This window comes from Theobroma cacao, chromosome 9, assembly GCF_000208745.1.
Source record: "Theobroma cacao cultivar B97-61/B2 chromosome 9, Criollo_cocoa_genome_V2, whole genome shotgun sequence".
NCBI lineage: Eukaryota > Viridiplantae > Streptophyta > Magnoliopsida > Malvales > Malvaceae > Theobroma > Theobroma cacao.
Window position 1 is genome coordinate 27,661,400 of NC_030858.1, and position 18,815 is coordinate 27,680,214.

Consider the following 18,815-nt stretch of genomic DNA (forward strand, 5'->3'; position numbering starts at 1 on the left):
AGTTCCCATTTATTGTGATAATATGAGTGCCATAAATATCTCCAAAAATCCTGTTCAACACTTTAGAACTAAGCACATTGAAATTAGACATCATTTCATTAGAGATCATGTGCTTAAGAGAGATTTTGAAATAGATTTTGTAGCTACCTTGCATCAATTGGCTGACATTTTTACAAAACCATTGAATGAATAACAATTTTGTAGAATTAAGAGAAATTTAAGGATGATTGATGCTACTGAAATATGAATTATGCTGAAATGATGATGTTTTTGTTATATATATATATATATATATATATANATGCTGAAATGATGATGTTTTGTTTATATATATATATATATATATATATATAGTGCATGATAAGTGTGTCTACTGCTTAGTGTAATTGATTAGTGAATATTCTAGGTTAGTTAAAGGACCTTACATGGAAGATAAGATTCATTCTAATTAGTTAAGGACTTCCCTAATCAATTAAAACAATTCTATGTTATAGGAGTTAACCTAAGCTAGTGAGGCAATAATCAGTTAGCAACTCCCTTAACCGATTAATACAAGCTTAGTAGTTAAAGGGCTTTCAAGTCAGAAACATAGTAATCGATTAAGGCATCCTCTAATTAATTCGATGATAACTATGAAAAAGATAGGCTATCGTGCAGGAATTTTTCAAAATAATAAAAAAAAAAACTGGGTAAGTGGTACGGGATAACTCATACTCAAAACGTAGGTAACCGGTTATAACTCCCTATAAAAGACCCCCCATCTACTTAAAAAGTCAGTTACATTGAAAATCAATATCAAAAGCCTTTAGATTTTCCTCTCTATTTTTTTCTCTGAAACCTGAGAAACCCTAAAAAAGAAAATTCGATGGCAAAAACTTCTTTCACCCACAAAGTAGCTGAAAAAGGGAAACGTAAAAGGAAAACTGATGATTCTTCATCACATTCCCTTAAAAAGAAAAGAAAAATCAAAGGACATTTAGCGGATAAGAAAAAAGAAAGCAAAAGGAAATTGACAAAGAAAGGAAAAGGATCAACAGATAGAAAATCCTCTGCAGAGAAAGGTATTGATTCTTCCTTTCATTTTCAAAATGACTTGCATGCTGATAGATTTATAAGGATTGAAAATGCTACAATCTCGTGTGGGAAATTCTTTGAATGGGAAAGTTTTAATGATTCACCAAGAGTAAAAGAAGATCTTAAGAGATATTTTGCATTTCTAAAATTAAGATTTATAAGTACATTTGGAGATAGAATGTATAGTTCAACTCTGATTAAGGAGTTATATTCTAGTATAGCTATTAACAAAACTGAATTGGAAAAAGAAGAAGAATTTGCAAAGGATAGATTAAATGTGTTCTTAGTTGTTAAAGATTTTTCAATTAGTGCTCAAGATCTATGAGAATTCTTAACGACTGAATTTGAAGTAGGAGAATACAAAATGCCAGAGAAATATGAACCAAACTATCTATGGGAAGTTATCACAGGAAATGGGGAGAAGTTTCCCTCTAGAAGATATGCTAGTGAAATAAAAAATGCTTAGCTCAGAATTCTTCACTATTTCATAGCAACTACTCTCAATGGAAGAAATAGTTGTTTCAGTTATGTGAGTGCACAAGATCTATGGCTAATAGAGGCTGTCTTCAATGAAATCCCATTAAATGTGGGAAGATACACGGTGGAAAGGATTAGGACAACTACACTAGGGGACAAAGCAAATCTGTCGTATGGCAATATCCTTCTAGCCTTAGTGAAAAAAAAGAGAATTTGGAGTGGAATATTTTAGTCTAATCTCATTAAGAACAAGAATCAGGGAATATTACTTGAAAGTTTACTGAAAAAGGGGTACAAGATTAAGAGAAATGAATGTATCAATGTAACAAAAGGTACACCTTTACCCCCTCCAACTATAAGCTCTTCCACACCCTTTAGTAGGACAAATTAAACCTTTTCTCAAGATGACATGATATTGAATCTGCTCATGAGGATAAATGGTATATTGGCTGATTAAGCTGAAAAGATGGTAAAGATTGAAGAAAAACTTTAACACTTTGAAGCTTCATTAAATCCAGCTAAGGAAACCAAAGTTCTCGAAGCCACAGCTCTATTGCAAGCCAATCAAGTGAGAGGACTGCTATAGAACAATTTGAAAGTGTTGCTTCTAGTCATGATAGGGAAATTGAAAAGGAAATACCTAAAAATCTAGAAGTGACTCCAACTGGAATTGAGAATCTGGAAAGAAAAATGTTGAACAAGAAAAACAAGAAAAAGAAAAAGAAAAAGAACACACTATAGAAGAAAATGAAAAAGAGAAAGAACCCCAAGTTGAAAAAGAACATTCAAATGCTGAAAAGAGTGCTGTGAGCTACTCTGCAGAATTTGAAGAGATTGTTGTTTCTAATTTCATAAGAGATATAATCAATGAAGCTAAAGCTGACCAAGCACACCAACAGACAAGAATACATAAAGAAGCTTAGTTAGCTCCACCAGAAACAAAACAAACTACAGAAGAAACATATCCAGACAAGGGTAAAGCTACTAACACTGATCTTATAGCAAAAAAGATTGCTAGTAAAGGTAATAAAACTATGGCCACCAAGACCAAAACCTTCAGAAAAAGAAAGTTTGCAAGACTACATTGACTTCCACCCAACAATCCTTTAAATCTGTAAACCCCTAGCCTATTCCATTAGACTCTCCATCCCGTTCCTCTCCCAAACCTCTCAATGTTCATCTTGGTATTGACAAATCCTTACCTTCATCTGATTCAGATTAAAACCTTTTTAGATGATGCCAAAAAGGGGGAGAAAGTTTAAAATAGGAAAACAAGGAAATATGATTAAGAAGTAGAGATGATAGGAATGATGAACTCAATCTTTGTATATGCTTTTATTGTCTTTGTCTTGGTATGTTTGTTGGTTTGTGATGAACAATGTTATGTGGCTTATATTGTGCTGAACAATGTTGGCAAAGTTTGCGTGGTTTCTATGTTTTATGATGGTTTTATGTGCTGAGCAATGCTTATATGGTTATGTTGTACTGAATGTTGAAATTATATATTTTACTTTACTAAATGGTTGAACATTGAATAAATACATACATATATGTATATATGCTCCTGTGTTTGAATGGCCTTATGTTGGATAATTTCATTAGATCATATATTTAGAGGGAGCACATACTCAGGGGGAGCAATCCTCAAAACTACATAAAATATTCTTTTATTTACAGACATTGCGCTTTTAATCTAAGGGTGTTTTGTCATCATCAAAAAAATGGGAGAATGTTGACTCCATATTTTTTTATAATAACAAAACAATCCTCATTCATTAATATTTAACTTCACTATTTAAGTGTGTAGGATTTAATTTTATACCCTTAACAAAGTTGTTAATTAAGGCAAGTAAAGGAGCTTGCTAAGTTTAATGATGAGTTAATCAATTAAGAAGGAAAGAGCAAGTAATGGACAAAAACAGAACCTTAGTAACTGATTATCAAGGGACCTTAATCAGCTAAGGCATAGCTATGTGATAAGCTAAAGCAAAACAGAAAAATGGTAATCAGTTAAGAGGTCTACTTAATTGGTTAGAGCATAAAGTCCTAGTATCTTTAAGCGCCAAAAACAAGTTTAAAAATATTATTGACCGTTAAAGGGAGCCAAAATGGAGAAATTCAAAATTCGAAGATCTTATAGTTGATTAAAGGTGATTTTAATCGATTGTGGTTGAATGAAGTAAAGCTTCAATTAGTTAAGGGAAGTGCTGAAAAATTAAAGGAAGACTGCTATGTAGAAAAGTGAAAACAGAAAGTTTGTAATCAATTAGAGCCTGCATAACCAGTTACAGGAAATCTGCTGAAGAAGAGAAGTTTGAAGGCAGAGAACTTTTAATCAATTAGAACCTCCTGTAATCGGTTAGAGCAGAGAACACAACAGCAGGACAGTGCAAGGCAGAGAAGCTGTAATTGGTTAGAGCTACTTATAACCGGTTAGCCAAAGTTTGTTCCCCTTTTTTAATTGAAACACTAAAAGATAAAAATAACGGCTAGAAGTGCATCAGAGTTATTCCTATCAGTTAAAAACTGTCTCCAATAGAAAAATCTGACTCCCTAAGTATAAAAAAAGTTCCAATGGTTAAAGAAGGTAGTGAGTTGAAGAATTGAGAAGAGAAGAGCTATTTTGAGCAAAAAGCCAAATATTCTTCACAAAAAACACTTGTTTTTCATTCCATATCCAAAAAAAGTGCTTGAGCTTGATTGTAATCTGCTTAAACTTGTAAAGGTACTTAGTTGTGCTTCTTTTTCTTGGAAAATTAGATTATGGGAAGTACTCTAAAACTTGTTATAAGGGATTAGAGCTTGGGTTAGAAACTCACTTTGTAAAAGCTTAGTGGAAGTTGTTAATTCCACTAGTTTAGTGAAGTTTGGTTGAAAAGCCTTGATTGGGAGATCAAGGTAGTGGATGTAGGTCAAAGGGAGCAAACCATTATAAATACTCATGTATTGTCCACTTCTCTTTACCCTTCTTTACTTGGTGTCTTGTAATTTTAACAAGTTTTAGTTCTTCCCTTCATCTAGTTGATTAAGTGCTCTTCAAGTTCTAAAAGGTTGAGTAGTAAATTTTTAATGCCATTCACCTCTCTCTAGCACTCAAACAGGACCAACAGAACCTTCCTTTATAACACCCTATGCTTTTCTTATATAAAATGATGGTTTTAATTAGGTGCTTACATTACACTAGTAAAAGTAAGTCTTGATGATCTTTTATTTGAAATTTAAGGCTGAGAAAAGTCAATACTTGCTATTTTAATAATAATATGATAATGTAAATAATAATCCATTATACAAAAGAATCAAGGTTTATTAAAAATATATGATATTCAATGGTTTTCATCCAAAATGCCATATAATTACTTTAAAATTAGAGTTTATGGTTTTTAGTTTGATCATTAAGAAACAAAAAGATAAGGATTCAATTGCACATTTCATGTAAATTGTAGGGTTAAAGAATTCAAAAGAAAGAAAAAACTTTATAGCTATATTAAATTATAAAAAGAGAAAAAAAATAAGTACAATAATTACACATACAGTAAGATTGGAGAAAACATAACCAGAATTGTATTTAAGAATATAAACTCTAACCTTATTTTCAAGAAAAAATTACTATTATAATCTTATTCATAATAATTTTTATTTTATAAATTTACTTTTTTTTTTGTCAATTCTCTTAGTGAGTTGGTGTCACATGACTCGTGGTACCAAAATTAATGAGGACTTATACTATATTTGGTGGGAAAGAAGTCAATGGGGAAGTAAAAAAAGCAGAAGGAAAGAAAATGCAATTAATTTGTCTTTTCTCATGGTGTTTGTTATAAGAGTTTAAGAATGTAAAGAAAGGAATTAATTAAGGATCAAATTTGTTTTAATCAATCAGTGTTAAATTATTTTAGTTTCAATACCTCATTTTATGAAAAAAAAATTATCTTAATAATTGTCAATCTAAGTCTTTTATCTTTGAAAGAACAAATGATCAATATGATGACCATATAGATGTAGGAAAAAAATTTTTGTTCATGAAATTTAAAAATTCCATAATCATTGTATAAAATAAAATTTGTTAATGAAATGTTGAATATCAAGGGATGAGCAATCAATTAAGTTCGTTAAATTGATTAAGAAATACCATTAACTAGCTTAACTTATCTCTTGATGTATTTTAATCAAACCAACTTACTTTCCTACATTAATCAAATTAACCAATTAACCAACATAATTCGGTTAATTTGGTTTTAATCAATTTAATTGAATTTTTTTTAAAAAAAATGAGCTCGAATACACTTAAGCTCAATTTTCTTATTTTCATTTTTTCAATGCTAATTATATTGTAAATAATCCAGCAAATAAGTATTACAGAGTAAATAATCTAACAAACAAACATTATAAAGGAAACAATCTAATATTTTTTTGTACTCATTTTAAAATCGGTTAATTCAATTAACTAATTAAATTCTTTTTAATCGAACTAAATCAACTAAACTAACATTTTTAACCGAATTAATCATTTTTACCAAATTTTGTTAATTAAGTCAATTTTAACCAACTATTGCACATCTTTAAATATTATTGCATAAAATAATAGCTTTTTAATGAAGTGATTGAATTTCTAAAACGAATCTAATCATTAATTTCCTTTTTCTTTTTCATTTTTCATTCCACTTTATTATATATATTATTTTTTCTTCCATAAAAGATTATTATTTTTTTAAAAGCATGCATTTTATTGCTTGGTGCTGAAGTCAAAAACAGTTTTCGGCTTTATGATTACAAATAGAAGTAAAATAAATACCCTCATTAGCTAAGTACTTAGATTTGGAGATGTCTAGGTATATTAATGTAGACTAATTCCTTCATACGATGTTGTCCAAAGATATACAGCTTATATATGAACTTGCTATCCACCACTTACTACACCCAAGAATGCTATCCAAATTAAGCATTACATTCGGATCTCTAACCATGTTAACCCAAGCCATAGTTTTCAAGTTATGACATATGCTGTCTGAATCTAATTACAATTGAAACTCTACATTTAAAGTCTTAGATTCCAAAAAGCTGAAGGCTTGCGATGGTAGATCCTTATTTTAACGATAACAACTCAAACCTATCCAAATTCATTTTTGAATTAAGGACAAGTCTGAGCTATCTATAATTTTGTGAACCCCATGACCCCTATATTTGTGTCCACTATCCCTCTATCATATTTAAACTCCTCTTAATTCATGTCAAATTATATGGCAATCATATTATTTGGAGATGTCTAGGTCTATTAATGTAGGCTAATTCCCTCATATGATGTTGTCCAAAGATATATAGCTTATATATGAACTTGCTATACTCCACTTACTACACCCGAGAATGCTATCTGAATTAGGCATTACATTCGGATCTTTAACCATGTTAACCCAAGCCGTAGTTTTCAAGTTACGACATATGCTATCCGAATCTAATTACAATCAAAACTCTACATTTAAAGTCTCAGATTCCAAAAAGCTGAAGGCTTGCGATGGTAGAGCCCTATTTTAACTATAACAACTCAAACCTATCCAAATTCATTTTTGAATTAAGGACAAGTCTGAGCTATCTATACTTTTGTGAACCCCATCACCCCCATGTTTATGTCCACTATCCCTCTATCATATTTAAACTCTATTTAATTCATGTCAAATTATATGGCAGTCATAATATGCGCTTCACAAGATACCCACATGCCTCCAAACTCTTAATCAAAAACTTGGAAGAGTTCAACACTCCTTTGCACACCTTTTTTTGTCAGTATTTCGGCTTCACTATTTGTTTCTCTCAAGATATGGGTTACTTTCCAAATTGGGATTAATTTCTGCATGCTTTCTATTTGTACTAACCATTTTCTGAACCTCCAAGAGGCCTCTTGAGGATTGTTTATCCACAAAACAACATTCTTGGAATCACTTTTGATCCATAAATTATCTTGTTTCTGTTGCATGTAATTAATAAAAATAAAAAACATGTCACTGATGGCTTGTAATTCTACAAGGTTCGAATCACCCACACTTATCAACTTTGAGAACTTAATTTTGATTCAAACACCATGGTCTCATAGAAGTCCATCAATTCATGCCTCACCTGGATTCCCTGAAGATGCCCCATCCACATTGACTTTTACCTATTCTTTTTGTGGTGCCATCCAATTAACATCTAGTCTTACAAGTCTAGTTTTTTGTACCAATTTCGCCTTATAAGGACATCGAAAGATTTTCTTAGTCAATTTCGTGAATTCTGACCATTTGGCTTTGGTCCATATTGTAATATGTAATTTAATTAGATCATACAATTGTAGGACATCCTGTACCTTCCTATTGAAGACTACTTCATCACGGAACAACTACACTGACCATGTAATTATATTAAAAGTAAGCATCCAAACTTTTTCTCTATCTCCACTATTACACATTGTTCTCCATGACATGAAAAAGGATTTTGCATTATTATAGGGAACCCACCTAATGTTCCAATTCGAGCACCACATATACCACACCTTCTAAGACTCACAACATGTAAAAAATAAATGTCTAAAAATTTCTAAACTTTTTTGGCACAAAATGCAGAGTTCACAATACTTTTGCATTAATCCCAACACCAACAAGGCTGTTTTTTTGAAAGTTTATCTTCAGGCATGACACAATCTGAAAGCATCACAATACACTTTTCTTATTCAACAAACCTTCAAGGTTTGGTTGTGTAGTACCTCATATTTTGATACGGTAGCTAATAAAGTTTACGAATGCCAATTGAAATTAATTATTGAGTTAAAAAGGGTAATTCAAGAGTGAACCTGTGAAATCTCGATCTCCATAGACACATAACTAGAAGTAGACGCGATAATGCAACCAAGGGTAATTTCGTAATTTCTCTTGGTGAGCTCTTACAAGTGGATTTTTTTTTATGCTATTAAGGTCTAAATAGGCCTAAGGAATGAATGAATGATGTTTATGATGGTAAAATAAATGAAGAAGATAAAAATAATGATAATTTCCACGGTAGGGGCAAAATGGTCATTTTGCATCTCGGGTCTAAATTTTTATGTTTTCATGAACCTAAGTATTTCTAGACTATTATGGACCTTACCCTAGTGTCAAAAGAGTAAAAGGTTGCATAAAGGATGGGAGGAAGACAAAGTCACCATGTTAAAGGCATTTTGGTAATATCTAAAACTCCAGCAAATTTCCAGCAGCTTCCAGCAACTTTTCTTCTTCCTCCCTTTTCTTCTCTCCATTTCATGTTTTCTTCATCTTCCATGGAAGCCTCCCATGGTAACCCTAAACCTTGTGTTTTTCTACACCTTTTCATAGGGTTTTTCATACTATTTCTTTTCTACACCTCAAAAACCCTTAAAGGTCTTTCCTTGGTATATTTTCTCACTAGTTGGATGGGTGGAGAGAGAGGGAGATTGTCCACAATAGCTTGGAAGCTTTTGAAAAGGAATTCAATTACAAAAAACACCAAGGTGAGTAATGAATTAGGTTTAATTTTCAAGTTGTTGATAATGGTTGATGATTAGAGTGGTGAGTTAATCTATTGTTGAGATTGTTAATCATTTTTAGAGTGACTAGAGTAGAGTAAACAAATAGCCACTTAATGGTAATTGGCAGCTAGTTAGGAATAACTAGCTGAACTTGAATTAGGAAATAGCTTTTGAGAGTGTATTAATGCCAATTTGGGTTGATTAAGGTGTTATTGGGTGTGATAGGTTCCAATGAGGCCTCACATGTTTGTTGAAGTAATAATTGAAGTTAGGGTCGATTGAAGATTCAACAAATACTGGTGAGTGAACTTGCATTTCAAAATTGTTTTGAGAATGTGAATGTATTTGCACAAAACATTTGAATGATTTTATCCAACTTTTCTAAAAAAAAAATGGGTGCCTTGGGAACAAGCCCTTGATAAATTATTTTGATGTGGTGAAATGTGAAAAAAAAATGAATCCATGTGCTCCTCCATTTTGTTGATATATATATATAAGTATATGTTGTGCCTTGATAAATAATAATTATGTGATGATGATGACCCGGCTATGTGCGAGTAGGGAGTGCACATGAACCGATGATGACCTTACTATGTGCGAGTAGGGAGTGCACATGAGCCGATGATGACCCGGATATGTGCGAGTTAGGAGTGCACATGAGCCGATGATGACCTGGCTATGTACAAATAGAGAGTGCACATGAGCTGATGATGTTGAAATGTGCGAGTAGGGAGTGCACATGATGATGAATGAAGTGGGGTGGTGTATTTGTTGATATATGTTTATATATGTATATGTGATAGTAAGTTTATGATTATAATATGTGGTTGTTTTGAATGTTGATAACTTGATTATTGTCAATGTGTTCACTTTGATGTGCAATATGGTAAGGATGGATTTTGTGGCATGTGAAAACCTCTTAATTGTCATCTACCCTGAATCTCGTTGCAATGAGAAATTCTCGGGTGGTAGGGGCATAAACCAACCCTGTTTCTTGCCTCAGCAAGAATGAATCTCGTTGTAGCGAGAAAATTTCGTTGCAGTGAAAATGAATTCTCACTGTAGTGAGAAACTCTCGGGTAACCCCAAAATTCTACTGCAGTGCTTTGAATTTGACAACAATTTTGACCACATTCCATTCAGAACTGGGCAAAGTTGTAAACATAAAAGTTATAGCCCAGCCTCTTAGCTTTCTAATGGTCTAAAAATCATGTCAATTGGACTTGTGAAATGAGAGATATGCTTGAAAAATCAAAATATATACAAACTAAGACTGTTTCTCACTGTAGCGAAAAACTTGTTGTCATGCTTGCTACCTTGCTTGATTTTGACATATTTTTCACCTATTTAACTTCATGGATTGATCATGGGTTTTTGCAACACCATGAGGTTATTAATCAAACCTTGAAATGAGGGGGTTTTAGTAAGAAATTAAATCAATTGCATTACTTTTGAAACAAGTGCATCATGATTTCCAAGTTCTCCTTATCGATTGCTTGTTCTCTTCTTATGTTCACTCACTGAGTTTTATACTCACGTTTTTAAACTTCATATTTTCAGATTTGGAGGCAGTTGGGACCTAGATTGAGTTGTCCACGTATGCTCGCCTTCTTGGTAGGTATTATGATATCTCAGTAGTTGTACCTTCACCCACGATCACTCCGCTGACGATGAAGGGTTTGTTACTTGTGAACACCAATATGTAATGTAATCCGCTAGTATCCATATTATAAGTCAAATATGTATATCAGATTACTGATGCCACTAGAAGTTGGCAAATGGGCGACATTATTTTGACATAATAAAATTGCAAGTATTGGGTCACTATAAAATGTTACTAAAATATTTTTAGTAGAGAATTACAATATGTGGTTTTAGAAATAATGGTTGGGAATGATGATCAAGATTGCATAAAAAGGCTTGCTTGGGCTTAGTGGGTTATGCCCATTGGGCCCATGCGCCGGTCATGGCTCGAGATTTAGGTTGTGACAGGTTGATAGAAAAGTAAGGTATCATCAATGTTAACTTTAATAGCTTGAAAATGATTAGAGTTTTGACATAACAAAAATAATCAAAATTTATTCTCCAAGTGATCCTTGAATGCTTTTGATGTGTTTTTATATATCCTTACTTGATTTGGCATTTGAACTTGTATTTGAAGTTGTTTAGTGAAAGAAAAAAATCTTTTATACACTTTGAATCTCAAGTTCAAACAAAGGAATCAATTGTTGGAAAAAGAAACATCGATTCTTGCAAGATAAAATACTTAGACAATTTTCTAAAAACTTAAGAATCGATTCCCAAAAGTCAAGAAATTGATTCTCGCAAGTTTGGGTAGAAAAATAAGCACAAAGAATCGATATTTGGAAAGGCAAGAATTGGTTCTCGGAACAAGAAATATCGATATTTAAAGAATGAACAATCAATTCGCAAAAAGTAGAAAGCTTCAGACCAAAAAAGAACTAATATTCTGGGGCCATATATATTATTCTTTGACCTTTACCAATAACAATGAACCCAAATATTTTAGTTTTATAGAAGGTGCCCCTAGATGATGGATTCACTTCAACCAACCATCGAGACCTCCATATCACTTGCTTTAATGAATAGTTGACTAATTCGCTAAACAAGACAAGTATTTCAACCTCAATATCTAGCGTCATTATGAAGATAATGCATATGAATGCAGCTACACGGAATGCTGAATGCTTTACAATGAAACCAAAGCCAATGCATGAGAAAAATGATAAAAGCATCACTAGTAAAGTAGAAAAAGGAAAAAGTAGAAGCATTTTTCAGTTACCCTATCATAACCATAAAGAATGGATATGGGAGTGTTATCCTAAAAAAGAACTGAATGCAAAATACATATGACCTCATTCAAGGCCATTATGCCTTTAAGGATCTAAACATAAGAAATAATACGCAATGTAACCATAAAAAGGACACTAGTGAACAATAATAAAAGGCTTAATACAAATAAATAACCCATATAACTGAAAATCTAGAAAAAAAAAAAACAGGAGAGTTCGTAAAACTTGAAACCATGCAAGATAAAGAGTATATTGCTGAGTAGAGTCTAAAAATTTTTAAGGCTCTAGACAGACCATATTTAACCCATTCTTAATTTTAAACGTTTTCTAATTCAATCGAAACTTCTAATAATAACTCTTCTCCATAATCTTTTTTTCTCCAAATTACCGACATTATAGTTTAACTAGTCCTTATTCCCCAAAGCCTAAAAATAGTCAACATGTGAAAGTACAACTATTTCATGGCGTTCTGCAAAAAAAACTATAACTTAGTTAAAGGAAGGATACATTAAAGGCGATAAGACAAAATATATTTTGCCAAAGTTCTTTTTCACTAATGATCTCTAAGAAAAATGTGATATTAGTGTTCAATAAATTCGTTCATGTGACAATTTAATAAATTTATTCGCCAAAGCCCATCCTTTTATAACATTTGAAAAGTTGGTACAAAAGATTAAACTATATTATTTTAAAGATCTCAAATAATGTATTCATTAAGAAGGAGCAAAATATGTATTGTACTATTTTCTTTCACCAAGGTTTTTCCTATTAGATTTTTCTTGGTAAGGTTTTTAATAAGGTATTGTTTCAAAGTATATTTTTGAAAAGAATTATATACCCTTTTCTCTTCACTTTTTTTTAGTAAAATTTTAACGAGGCATATTCTTAATATAATAAATATTAAAGAGCGAGCGTTATGAATATATGAATATATATATATATATGAATGTCTATTATGCCATGACCCAAAAGTTCAGACCAGGCTAGATAGTTTAGCAAACAATAGCCTAAGCAAGTTAGGTAGCCTAAACAGGCTAAAGAGCCCAACAAGCCAAATATATGAGTATAGTCTGATTTGAACTCTTAGATTTAAACATGTATATTTAGATTTTGATGTAAATTAGATTAGATTAAGATTAGAATTTAATTTGAATATTACTTATCCATATTAAATCCCTAAGTATTATTTTTATCGTGTAAATTCTATCTAAATAAGAGAATTTTAGCATATAAATACCCTCCACTTTATTTGTAAATATAAACTCAAATAAGACCTTACTTTCTTAATACTTTTTTCTCAAAATTGTTTTTTCAAGTTATATTTCAGAACAATTTAATTATTTGTGAAATTATTGCTTTATATATGTTAAAACCTAACCTTAGCATATCAAAGCCTTCATTTGCCTCCTTTCTTTCTCTCTTTATCTCATCTGCCTCTCTTTTTCTCTTTTTAAAATATTAATAAAATAATATTAAATTGAAAATATTAAAAGTTTAATTATAAATTTTTAATATTTTGAAGAAATTATACATTTTTAATATTTTAATATTTTAAAAAAGAAAATAGAGATAAAATAAAAATAAATAATCACATTAAAGGTTTAATTATAAATTAAAAATATTTTAATATTTTCAAATTGAAATTAGGGATAAGATAAAAATAAATAACCATATTAAAATTTTAATTACAAAATATTAATATTTCAAATAAATGATAATTTTTTGATATTTAAATATTTTAAAAAATGAAATAATGTGATAAAATAAAATAAAAATATAAACATAAATAAATAGTCATATTAAATTTTTAATTATAAATTATTAATATTTTAAATTAAGTGATAAATTTATAATAGTTAAACATTTTAAAAATGAAATCGGTGATAAAATAAAATGAAATAAAATAGAAATAAATAATCATATTAAAGGTTTAATTATAAATTAATAATATTAAACTAAATTATAAATATATAATATTTTAAAAATGAAAATAAAGAAAAATAAAAATTAAATAATTATGTTAAAATTTTAATTAAAATTATTAATATTTTAATAAATGATAAAAAATTAAATATGTTAAATTAAAATTCATAAATTATAATAACAATTTTATTTTATGAATCAAATTATATAATAACTATTTATATCTTATTCTATTCTATAGAATAATTATTTCATTGTGCAAACCAACCTAATTTGTCTTTTTTTTTAAAAAAAAGAGTTTTTTAAGTTGTTAAAAGTGTTATATTATTTGATCAAATTTGAGAAAAGAAAAATACTTGAACATTTGATTCATTGATTGGTGTATTATCTTTTACTTAAAGAATAAGGAAAAAAAAAATTGAGAAAAGGGACATCGTGCTTGCTGATAACAAGTTGGAGCAATTTGAATGAAATCACGAGTGAGCTTTTAAGTCGTAACCAATCAAATGCATCCCACATGTCGTTATTTTCTTTCAATTTTTTATTGTTACTTACTATTGTTCAATTTTGTTATTTTTTTCATATAAATTACACAGTGTGAGTTGAGAATATGATTTCACCTTATATCCATCTCATTCAAACTTAGGCAGATTTTTGTTAATTATAAAATATTTGCAGACATATGAAAATTTAATTAATCATAAAGTTGAATTAGCGATAGACGTTGCATAATTGAACAACAGAAAATTACCAATTTGAAATAAAAATATTTGGAAAAAAAAATTGATTGGTACAAAAAGGGTTCCGTCAAAAAAAAAAAGAATAATAAATAAAAAAAAGGGAACAGGATCAATGTATGTGGACGCAGTGCAGGAGATGAGTCCTCCTTAAATGGGCATCCCCTGAAGTGATCTCGTCCACTTGGACTCTTTATGCCTGCGGCTGCCTCTCATCTCTCTCTCTCTTTTCTCTAACGTCTCTGCGGCTTTGTAATTCACAGAATCTTTTCTCAATTGATTTCCTTTTTGTCTTCTTTTTGTCTCCTTTCATACAGTCCCAAAGTCTCTCCGTGGAAAAAAGGTCAAATAAACCTCCCAAGCATTTTGTTTCGCTATTCAAGTTAAAAGATTTTGAGTTTTTGACCCCCGTTTTTCATGGGTGAATTTGAAGATATTGGAGCTGATATTAGGTATTGCTTCGTTTTTTATCCTTCTTTTCAATAAAATAAATTAAATTCATGATTTTTTTAATTTTCATTTATTCATTAATTTCTTATCGTATATTGGACGGTTTATGGAGTATTCTTGTTTCGGTTTTGTTCGATTTGTTTATGCATGCAAGAGTTAAGGGAATGATTTGGGGTGTATTTGTTTTGAATATATTTTTATTTCGTTAGAGTAACTCTAATTGATTATACCTTTGGAAGCAGGCGCTTTTGTGAATATGACATGGGATTTTGTCATTCTTTTATTTTATTTGATGTGTGGTTAGAGATAGTAGGTAATCGAGATCAGGGAATAGATGGATTTTGATTGAATAGGAGTCAAAGCATTTCTTGGCAGTCTATATAACATATTGAAATGTTATTAAATTTTATTGTTTGGTTTATTAACTTGGAAGAAATGAAATTAAAATTTGAACGTTTATCCAGTCCAAAAAAAAAAATTTTTGAACGTTTATCATTTTTTTTTCTGGAACCAAGTAAACAAAAAAGATTCAAGTTTTATGCCTAACACAACAATTTTGACCAGTTTAGGTGAGGGCTTTTGTTTATTCTAGTACAAAAAAACAGCAACAATTAAGGTTCAAATTTGGTTTGGTCTTCTATTTCCATTTGTCCTTCTCATCAAACAAAGGAAGATAATATGTTGTTTGAGTGAATTGAGTATGTTATGATGGTTGCCGATTTGTTGGGTTGACAGTTCCGACATTGAAGTTGATGACTTAAGGTGTGAAAATATAGCGGAGAAAGATGTCAGTGATGAAGAGATTGAAGCAGAAGAATTGGAGAGGCGAATGTGGAAGGATCGTATCAAACTCAACAGGATTAAGGAAAGGCAGAAGATTGCTGCCCAACAGGCTGCAGAAAAGCAAAAGCCCAAGCAGACCACTGATCAGGCTCGCAGGAAGAAAATGTCGAGAGCTCAAGATGGGATTCTTAAGTATATGTTGAAACTAATGGAAGTTTGCAAAGCACGTGGATTTGTCTATGGCATCATTCCAGAGAAGGGTAAGCCTGTAAGTGGTGCATCAGAGAATATAAGAGCTTGGTGGAAAGAAAAGGTGAAGTTCGATAAGAATGGGCCGGCAGCCATAGCCAAGTATGAGGCAGAGTGTATAGCTATGAGTGAGTCAGATAGCAACAGAAATGGAAACCTACAAAGCAGTCTCCAAGACTTGCAAGATGCTACTCTTGGGTCCCTCTTGTCTTCTTTGATGCAGCACTGTGATCCTCCTCAGAGAAAGTATCCACTAGAAAAGAGAATTCCTCCACCTTGGTGGCCAACTGGGAATGAAGAGTGGTGGGTTAGATTAGGCCTACAGCAGGGTCAAACTCCTCCTTATAAGAAGCCACATGATCTTAAGAAGATGTGGAAAGTTGGAGTGTTAACAGCTGTGATAAAGCACATGTCACCTGATATTGCGAAGATTAGGAGGCTCGTACGCCAGTCAAAATGTTTACAAGATAAGATGACAGCAAAGGAGAGTGCAATTTGGTTGGGGGTTTTGAGCCGAGAGGAAGCTTTGATTCAGCAGCCTAGCAGTGATAATGGAACATCTGGCATAACTGAAATGCTGGCAGGTGGTCGTGGTAATAAGAAGCAACCTGCTATCAGTAGTGACAGTGATTATGATGTTGATGGTGGTGAAGAAGGAGTAGGTTCAGTTTCTTCCAAAGATGACAGGAGAAATCAACCAACAGATGCGGAGCCTGTGGCTTATATCAGCAATGATGTTTCCCATCCAGTCCAAGAGAAAGAGCCAGTGGGAAAACATCCGAAGAAGAGACGTCGTTTAAGATCAAGCGATGGTGATGAACAACCTGGACCATCTGATGAACATGCAAATACCGAGTCGAGAAGCACTTTGCCTGACATCAACCAAACTGATGTATCATTTCTGGAATATCAGATGCCTGGTGCACAGAAGGAAAATGATGCAAGCACAGCTTTGAGACATGTGGAGAAAGGTTTAGATGTTCCACCACATCTACCTGCATCTGGATACAGCCATTATCCTGCCATTCCTTCTGCTAATAAAATTTCCACACAGAGCATGTATGTAGATGGAAGGCCGATGCTCTATCCGTTAGTGCAAGATGCTGAGCTGCCAAATGGTGCTGCGTATGAATTTTATAATCCATCGGTTGAATTTGGGCCTACTCATGAGGGTCAGCAAACTCAGATGGAAATGAATGTAACGCAGATTCGGCCAGAAAATGGGGTCCATGTGTCATTACCAGGTAGAAATGAAAATGAAATTACTGTGGGAGAATTGCATCATTATGTGAAGGACATATTTCAGAATGAGCAAGATAGAGCTGGTCATAATCCCTTTGGTTCTCCAACAAGTGATCCGTCATTGTATGGTGCATTTCACAGTCCGTATGAATTTGGATTTGATGGTACCAGTTCACTAGACGAACTATTTGATGATGACTTGATAGAGTACTTTGGAGCTTAGGTTGGGAAACTTGAGATGTCAGAGCATAGATTGCAAGTAATTTTTTCTCTTCAACCCTCTGTTTCATTAATGAATGCTTCACAATATGGCCTCAGACGTTTTATTTGATGTTAGTTTTGCAGGAAGTGTGAAATTATGCATTCATTACTGACCTGGATGGAGGAATTTCTCTTATCCATTGAGTCTTTCTAGTGCAGCTGTTACCACTTGAACATGCAAAGACTGTAAGTCAAGAAAATTTTCTAATTCAGTTTTGCTCATTCTGTTTTAAAGAAGGCAAACAAAATCATAATTTTTTGTGTCAGAGATTCCTGCTTCCCCTGAATGGCAATTGCCATGAAAGGTTCATGTAAATGTGTCAATTTTAAAAACTGTCCATAGGACAAACTGGTGACATATTCTCTAGACAAAAAAACTTGTTAGTCAATATGTTTCTTTCCTTGTATCTGAACTTTTATCTGTATATAGGTATCTATACAACACCCCCCCCTCTTCCCCCCAAAACTCCCCTTACTTATGACATAAGCTGCACTTTTGATTATTTGTCTTATCTTCAATGTTCTTTTGCATTTGTATTGAGCTAGTTATTGACCTTTTGGATGATTGTATAGTACATAGGTATAATAGATTAGGGCCTTTTCTTGGGGCTATATCTTAAAAGGATTTAATCCTTGCTTGTAAATATGGATAACCTTATTCAAATTCTTATACTATATTTTGCTTCCCTGGGTCGTTGAAGGCCTCAAAACCAGCATTTCTCCCTAACTGCCTCCTGTTGAGTCCAGCCCAGGCAAATTACACCGAAGTAAAAAAGCAGGAGGTAAGGGGGGAGGGAAGGAAAAGAAGAATTTTTGACCTTGATAATATTCTACAATTTGGAATGAGCTTTGAAAATAGAATTTTGAACAAGGCTATATTGAGGGAGAGAGGAAAAAGAAGAATTTTGGACCTTGATGATATTCTATAATTTCCGAGAGGGGGAGATTTAACGTTATGGAGCCAAGCTGAGTGAGGCTATATGAGGTTAAGCTTTAAAAAAGGGAAAAAAAAGGGAAAATTAAATGAAAATCCAATAGAGGGAATCAAAAGCCTTAGAAACTAATATAAGAAACGACTAAAGAGGAAAAGGAAATTGAAATGAAGGGATATATGCTGCCACGAGGAGCTGGGTGTTTGATATACAAAGAGGAGAGTTGAATGAAATATTATTGTGCACTGGACAGTTGATGTTGTTTGAAAGAGAGGGCTTAAGGTTTCTTTATGTAGGATGTTAGCAAGACATAAAATAGCATATTACATGTCATTTATCTCTCTATGTTAAATACATTTTTTTTGATGAA

The 18,815-nt window shown here is 32.1% G+C and overlaps 1 protein-coding gene across 2 annotated transcripts; it reads left to right on the plus strand.

Annotated features, from left to right (window-relative positions):
- Window positions 14,692-18,226, plus strand: LOC18589744 (ETHYLENE INSENSITIVE 3-like 3 protein). Of its 2 annotated transcripts, none has more exons than XM_018127136.1 (3): window positions 14,692-14,980; window positions 15,714-17,511; window positions 17,590-18,226. In XM_018127136.1, exons 1-2 carry the CDS (start codon window positions 14,946-14,948, stop codon window positions 17,473-17,475), a joined length of 1,797 nt encoding a protein of 598 aa, XP_017982625.1. In that variant the 5' UTR covers window positions 14,692-14,945; the 3' UTR covers window positions 17,476-17,511; window positions 17,590-18,226. The 2 variants fall into 2 exon arrangements, with proteins under 2 accessions (XP_017982625.1, XP_017982626.1); XM_018127137.1 differs by having other exon boundaries at window positions 17,598-18,226.

Bases quoted from the DNA above. Each gene is read 5' to 3' on its own strand.
- LOC18589744 (XM_018127136.1), top strand. From the start codon at position 14,946: ATGGGTGAATTTGAAGATATTGGAGCTGATATTAG. The intron at 14,981-15,713 runs GTATTGCTTCGT...TTGGGTTGACAG, and splicing joins GATATTGGAGCTGATATTAG to TTCCGACATTGAAGTTGATG.